Raw genomic sequence first — 7432 nt, forward strand, 5'->3', positions numbered from 1 at the left:
CGACCCCAACAGCACCGCGCGCGGAAACGGCGGCACCGCCGTCCAATCGCAGTGCGATCTGCGAGTCACGTGCAGCGCTCCACCAATCACAGCGCTCGCCGCGCCGCTGGGCTGATGCGCGGCCTCCCAACATGGCGCCGCCCAGTGAGCGCGGGAACGCGCCACTTCCGGGTTAAGGCGCGAGGATGCGATGGGGGCGTGGCCTAACGCGGAAGCGCGCGTGCTGACAGGCGCGGCCACGCCCCCTCAGCGCGGTTGCCATGGAGACCAGGGCGGCGCCGTTGCCGTGGAAACCAGGGACGCGCCGGGGGCCGGAGCAGGAAACGGGAACACGGAGGGAGCGGGATGGGAACGGGAAGGGAACGGGAAGGGAACAGGAAGGGAACGGGCTGGGAAAGGGCTGGGAACGGGAAGGGAAAGGGCAGGGACACAGAGACTCTGGAGCGAGTCCAGAGGAGGCCCCGGAGCTGCTCCAGTCTGGGAGAGCTGGGAATGTTCCCCTGGAGAGGAGAAGCTCCAGGGAGAGCTCAGAGCCCCTTGCAGGGCCTGAAGGGGCTCCAGGAGAGCTGGAGAGGGACTGGGGACAAGGGATGGAGGGACAGGACACAGGGAATGGCTCCCACTGCTTGGATGGGATATTGGGAAGGAATTCCTGGCTGGGATGGAATTCCCAGAGCAGCTGTGGCTGCCCCTGGATCCCTGGCAGTGCCCAAGGCCAGGCTGGGATCAGGTTTGGAGCAGCCTGGGACAGTGGGAGGTGACCCTGGCCATGGTGTGGAATGGGATTTATGCTCCATTTATTCCAACCCAAACCACTCCAGGCTGATTCCATCATGGACCAGCTGAGCCCTCCATTATCCCAGAATCCCAGACTTGTTAAAGCCCATCCAGCCCCTGATGGGGACTGGGAACCTTCCCCTGCCCAGGTCGGATCAGGTCTGGATGTGGGAACAGCTCCAAGACAAACCCGCGGCTTTTCTGGAATGAGGAGGGACAGCACAATCCTGGGAAGGGCAAATAAACCCAGAGTCAGATTTACGAGCGGGGAATTTCCCCAGCCCAGGGCTCAGGGCTTGGTTTTGGGGGAATTTACTTCCTGTAAGAGGTGGGAGATATCCTGGGAATCACAACTTCCCAAGGAAAACACGCTGAATTTTCCCTTTTTTATTCCCAAAATGGCCTCCTAGGATTTTGTGGCTTTTTGGAGCTTGCTCAGAGCTGGCAGAGGCACCTAAAAATGCAATTTAAATATATTACATCTATTTTGAAACTCTTTCTCTTGTTGTTAAATCCTAGGTGGGATACATGGGGAAAATGGGAATAACTGAGGAGTTTGGAAGGAGTTGGGAGGAATTTTGGGAAGGAATTGAAATGGAAGGAAGCTGGGAAAGAATTTGGAAGAAATGTAAAGGGAATTTTTAGGAATGGAGGACAGTTTGGAATGAACTTGTTATAGATATACATTACATTGTTGGCTTTTTGCAAATATTAAAATGAATGTTATGTGTATAAGATTGGAAAATTTCGTTGCATTAATAGAGTTTCCTTTATTTTTGTTATTGATAAAACTTAGAAATAGTGGTATAATACATATATGTTAGGCTATGGCATAGTATTAAAATAAAAACTGCTTTTGTTTGTATAACCCAAAGACTGAAAAAAAAAAAAATTAAAAAAAAAAATAGCTAAAGAACTCCTGCATTTGTAAACTCTCTTATCCAGATGAAGACAGCAGTGACCAGAACTCTGGGGGAGGAATTTATTGCATTTCTGGTATCAGGGAATGTAAATCTTGATGGCACCAAGAAGATTGATTTGTTGGGAAGGGGAGAAGAGAAAACTAAACAGAAGAACCCCAAAAATCCTAAATAGAATGTCTGAATATGTATGAGAATTTATGGATATGTAGCAGGGTTCTGTTTTTAAGGGACAATCCTTTGTCAGTGAGGTGAATGCAGAGACACCCAGCTGTATCTGTATATTTTACCTTATTTTTATCTCCTAATTGTCTATTTATTAAACTTTTAAATTCTTATAAAAAAATTAAATTCTATAAAAATTGTATAAAAAATACGTGAACCTCGTTTTTCACACGTCCCTCCCTGGGGATTTCCAGGTGTCTTTGTGTGATTTATGAGGATGTTTTCCATGAGCCCAGCTCCAAACCTGCTGGGCGGCTCCAGAGGGGCCTGAAGCGAGGGTCACCCTCGGGGCAGGATCCTGGGTGTCCTCCTGGAGCTTCCTGCTCCCACCTTGGGTGCTTGGTGGGACCCACCCTGTTTGCAGAGAGGGACAGGCCATAAATCACCCCTGGGTTGGAAAACCCCATCCATCTTCTGAGAATTGAGGATTTGCTGAGGGGAAAAATCCTTGAGACCATCAAGGTCAATCCTCAGCACTGCTGAGGCCACCCCTGACTGTGTCCCCAAGTGCCACATCCACAGGGATTTAAATCCCTCCAGCAGTGGGGACTGAACCCTGTCCTGGGTACCTGGAGAGGCTTTTTGGGGAAGGAATATTCCCAATTTCCAGCTGAGCCGCCCCTGGCCCAGCTGGGAGTTGTTTCCTCTCATCCTGTCCCTGTTCTCTGGGAGCAGAACCTGAGCCTCCCCTGGCTCAGACCTTCCATCCCACCACGCTCTGGACCTCACCCAGCCGTGTCTGTCCCCGCTGTCACCTCCTGGTCACACATTCCCTGCCCTGGGGACCCCCATGGCAGCAGGACCCCAAACCCTGCGGCCTCTCCGCTGCTGACCGATGGTGCCCGACGCACCCATCCCCGCTGACCTGGGCACCAGAGGGGGCTGGACTGGGCTGGACTGGGCTCCTGGCCAGATTCATCCCACCTGGAATGTCCCGCTGTCCCAGCCCCCTGGTACGCCCATGGCAGCTCCCATAAAAGCGCTCCCAGCCCGCTGGGAAGCAGGATCCAGGATCCAGGAGCCGCCATGGGGCCGTGCCGAGCGCTGCCACCGCTGCTGCTGCTCCTGGGGCTGGCAGGAGCCTCCACACCAGAGCCCCACGGATCCACGGTGGGACAGAATGGAACCACGGGATGGGAAGGAACCGCGCCGTCCTCGTCCCTGAGCTACGGGGCCGTGGTGGCGGCGGCCGTGGAGCTGCTCAACGCCAGGGCCGTCAGTCCCTACGTGCTGCGGCTCCGGGAGGCTCAGCCCCGGCCTGGCTGGGTGAGTGCTGAGCTCTCCCTTTCCAGGAGAAGCTCCAGGACCGGGCAGTGCCGGATCTGGCCCTTCCCAGGGTGGATGTGTCCTGTTTTGGGTCTGACCCCTGAGGGATTGAGCACAGCCGAGTTGGGGCTGAGCCTGACCCATTCCAGGCTGGATGTGGCTCCTCTTGGGGCTCCTCTGGCCCGCTGTGGATCCCTGATGGATCCCTGATGGATCCCTGATGGATCCTTTCCCTTTTCCCAGCCCTCAGACCTGCAGAGCCGGCAGGAGCTGAGCTTCACCCTGGAGGAAACCACGTGCCGGGCACCGGGAATGGCCACCAGCGACTGCAAGAGCCGCTGGCTCGGGGTGAGGCTCTGTCCTGTGGGAACTGGGGATTATCCAGTGGGGAAACTGAGGCACGAGGGGGTTGGGCTCTGCTGTGTCTCCTCTGTGCCCCACAGGGGCTGACCTGGTGCCAGGGCTCCGTTTTCCTGGAGGGGCAGCAGCCCACGGTGGAGCTCTCCTGCAAGAAGGCCCCGGCCGTGGTAAGAAGGGGCTGGAACGGCTCCGTGTCCCCCCGGCCATGGGGGGTCCCCCAGGTCCCCTCCTCACCCCCCCAAAGTCTGACACCGCTCTTTGTTGTCCCAGTTTGGCCAGATCTGGAAATCCAAGATCAAGGATTTCTTTGGCAAGGTCAAGCAGCGTTTCCAGGGGTTCTTCCAGTGCGGGCGGATCTGGATCCGCGACAAGCTCAACCTCAAGGCACCCAAACCCTGAGCGGTGTCACTGCTGTGTCCCCTCCCCGTGTCCCCTCTCCGTGTCCCCTCCCCGTGACCCCTCCCCATGTCCCCTCTCATATCCCCTCCCCGTGACCCCTCCCCGTGACCTCTCCTTGTGTCCCCTCTCCGTGTCCCCTCCCCAGGTTCTTCACTGCCAATAAATGTCCCTGCATGGCTCCCGGTGTCACCCTGGCTGTCCCTGCGCCCCAATGGGGACCCCCGAGTGCTCCCCGAGCCCCCAAATCCCCCCGTGCCCAGCCCAGGAGAGCTGGGAACGCCCTGGGGACAATGAACAGGGGGTGTCACTGGGGGGAGCAGGATCAGCACCCCCAAAATGGGCTCAACACGGGCACCACCGGGGTCTCCTCCTGCAGGGACTTGGAGCCCTGGGATTGTCCTTCCCTGTCCCCAGGACACCTCGGGGTCCCCACAGAGGTGTTTGTGGGGTGCAGACCCCCAGGGACACAGGGGGGACAGGGAGGACGCCCCCAGGGGGCGGCAGCCACTTTTGGGGCTCAGGGGTCCCCCTAAATCTGCACCCGCAGTGTCCCTGTCCCAAACAGGGTCCATCATGGGGGTCCCTGTCCCAAACTGGGTCCATCATGGGGGTCCCTGTCCCATGGGTCCATCATGGGGGTCCCTGAGCCCCCCAACTCTGCACCCACAGTGTCCCTGTCCCATGGGTCCATCATGGGGGTCCCCTCGGGACCTGAACCCCCCCAACCCCTCCCTTGCAGCTCCTGGAGGGGTCACAGTGTCCCCAGTGTCCCCTCCTCATCTCCCTTTGCCATCACTGCTGGCTTGGGGGGGACAGTGACACTGTCACTGTGAATGAATGTGGGGACAGTGACACCGTGGGGACAGTGACACTGCAGGGACAGTGACTGTGGGGACAGTGACACCGTGGGGACACTGACTCTGTGGGGACAGTGACTCTGGGGACAGTGACACCGTGGGGACACTGACTCTGTGGGGACAGTGACACCTTGGGGACAGTGACACCGTGGGGACAGTGACTCTGGGGACAGTGACACCGTGGGGACAGTGACACCTTGGGGACAGTGACACTGTGGGGACAGTGACACCTTGGGACAGTGACACTGTGGGGACAGTGACTGTGGGGATGATGACTCTGGGGGGACAGTGACACCTTGGGGACAGTGACATTGTGGGGACAGTGACACCATGGGAACAGTGACACCGTGGGGACAGTGACACCAGGAGGACGATGATGGTCCCTTCTCTGGCCGGGGTCCTGGGGGCTCCCCAGAGCGAACCCGTCCCTGTCCCCAGTCCAACCCCACGTCCCCGTGGGACCAAGCCCTTGAGGACGATGTGGGGGAGCAGCCCCGTGTCCCAGCCGTGCCTCAGTTTCCCCGTGTGACAGAGACAGGGACAGCGCGGTGCCCTCACAGCCACTCCCGGTGGTCCCTTTATTGCTCAGCCCAGCCCCACGGAGCCCTTCAGGCGGACGTCGAACTTGACCCTGGGCCGAAAATGCCGGATCTTGCCCAGGAAGCGCCCGAAGCGGCCGCGCTGGACCAGAACCGGCTGTGGAGCGATGGGGGGGCTCAGGGGGGGCTCAGGGGGTGTGGGACCCCCCTTGGAGACCCCACCCAGGGCCCCTGGAAACACACCCAGGACCCCACAGCAGGGACACCACTCATGTCCCCAGTCCCAGGACCCCACCCAGTGGATATTCCACCCCCAGGATCCCACAGCAGGGACTCCATACCCAGGACCCCACACCAGGGATATTCCACCCCCAGGATCTCACCCAGGACCCCACACCAGGAATATTCCACCCCCAGGATCCCACAGCAAGGATATTCCACCCCCAGGACCCCACAGCAGGGACTCCATACCCACGACCCCACACCAAGGATATTCCACCCCCAGGACCCTACACCAGGGACACCGATCATGTCCCCACCCCCAGGATCCCACAGCAGGGACTCCATGCCCAGGATCCCACCCAGGACCTCAAACCAGGGATATGTCACCCCAGGACCTCACCCAGGACCCCACAGCAGGGATATTCCACCCCCAAGATCCCACTCAGGGCCCCTGGAAACACAGGACCCCACAGCAGCGACACCACTGATGTTCCCATCCCCAGGACCCCACAGCAGGGACCCCATCCCCAGGATCCCACCCTGTGGATATTCTACCCCCAGGACCCCTAACCTGGGACACCACTCATGTCCCCACCCCCAGGACCCCACACCTGTGACACTTGGGGCTCCACATCCAGAATCCAACACTTGGGACCCCACCCACGCCCCCACACCCAGACCCCACCCAGGACCCCACACCTGGAACACCCCACACCCAGCAGAGCTCCCCAGGACCCCCCACCCTCCTCTGGAGCCATGGCGGGGCAGCGGAGCCCTCGGGGGGTCCCTTTTTGGGGACGTGGGGCAGGGGAAGGACCCTCCCCTCCCCCGGGGACCCCCCGGATCCCCCCACTCACATCGGAGGAGGCATCGAAGCAGCTCAGGTCGATCTCGGGGGAGCCCTGCCGGAGCTGCACCGTCCCCGAGCACTCCTTGATGGCCTGGGGGGGACACGGGGACACGCGGTGTCACCCTGGGGATGGCAGCGGGACCCCGGGGCCCTTCCTCCCGCTCCTCCCGCTCCTCCTCCTCCTCACCCCGTTCTCTTTGAAGTCGCAGTCGTCGGGGCTGATGCGGGCGCTGGCGGCACAATCCGTCTCCATCATGCTGAAGTTGAGTCCCCGCAGCGAGCTCAGCTCCACGCCCTGGGGACACGCGTGGGTGGCGGGTCACCGGAGGGGGGTGACAGCACAGGGGGGCTCGGGAGTGGGGGTGGCACCGGGAGGGGGTCACGAGTGGGGTGGCACTCACAGGGAGGGGCTCAGGCTCGGACTGGGCACCCCGAGGGGGGGGGGGACAGGAATAGGGGTCACGAGTGGGGGGTGTCACAAATCGGGGGTCCCGACTGGGGGGGGTGTTAAAAATTGGGGGTCACGAGTGGGGAGTGTTACAAATGGGGGGTCCCGAGCGGGGGGCACTCCCAGGGTCGAGCTGAGCAGCCCCAATCAGGCACCACGAGTGGAGGGGACACGCCTGGAGGGGTCCCCGATTGGGACGGGGGTGTCACCCGTGGGGGGGTCCCGGGTGGGGAGCACTCACCGGGGCGGGCTCGGGCTCTGCGCTGAGCAGCCTGAAGGCGTTCTTCACCTCGGGCCGCTGGTTGTAGGAATCCACAGCCTGGCTCAGCACCTGGATGTAGGCGAGGGGCGCCGGGGCGGGGAGGGCGCAGGCCCCCCCCAGCACCGCCAGCAGCAGCACCCACGAGCTCGCCATCGCTGTCCCCACGGCCACCCCCGGGGCCCTTTTATCCCCCAGGGCACCTTGGGGACCCGCCCCGGGGCTCCACCCTTGGTAAACGCCCGGCCCCAAACCGCAGAGAGGCCCTTTTTTTTGGGGGGGGGGGATTTGGGGGGGACACGCGGTGCGG

General features: G+C 60.7%; 1 protein-coding gene across 1 annotated transcript; it reads right to left on the reverse strand.

The window, feature by feature from the left end:
• Positions 1-5359: 5359 nt before the first annotated feature.
• CAMP (cathelicidin antimicrobial peptide) lies at positions 5360-7342 on the reverse strand. Its single transcript, XM_058830458.1, has 4 exons — positions 7105-7342; positions 6603-6710; positions 6423-6506; positions 5360-5500 (listed from the first exon to the last, which is right to left on the reverse strand). Exons 1-4 carry the CDS (start codon positions 7276-7278, stop codon positions 5390-5392), a joined length of 477 nt encoding a protein of 158 aa, XP_058686441.1. The 5' UTR covers positions 7279-7342; the 3' UTR covers positions 5360-5389.
• Between the last annotated feature and the right edge of the window lie 90 nt (positions 7343-7432).

The sequence above is a fragment of the Poecile atricapillus genome, chromosome 2 (assembly GCF_030490865.1).
Source record: "Poecile atricapillus isolate bPoeAtr1 chromosome 2, bPoeAtr1.hap1, whole genome shotgun sequence".
NCBI classification, from domain to species: Eukaryota; Metazoa; Chordata; class Aves; order Passeriformes; family Paridae; genus Poecile; species Poecile atricapillus.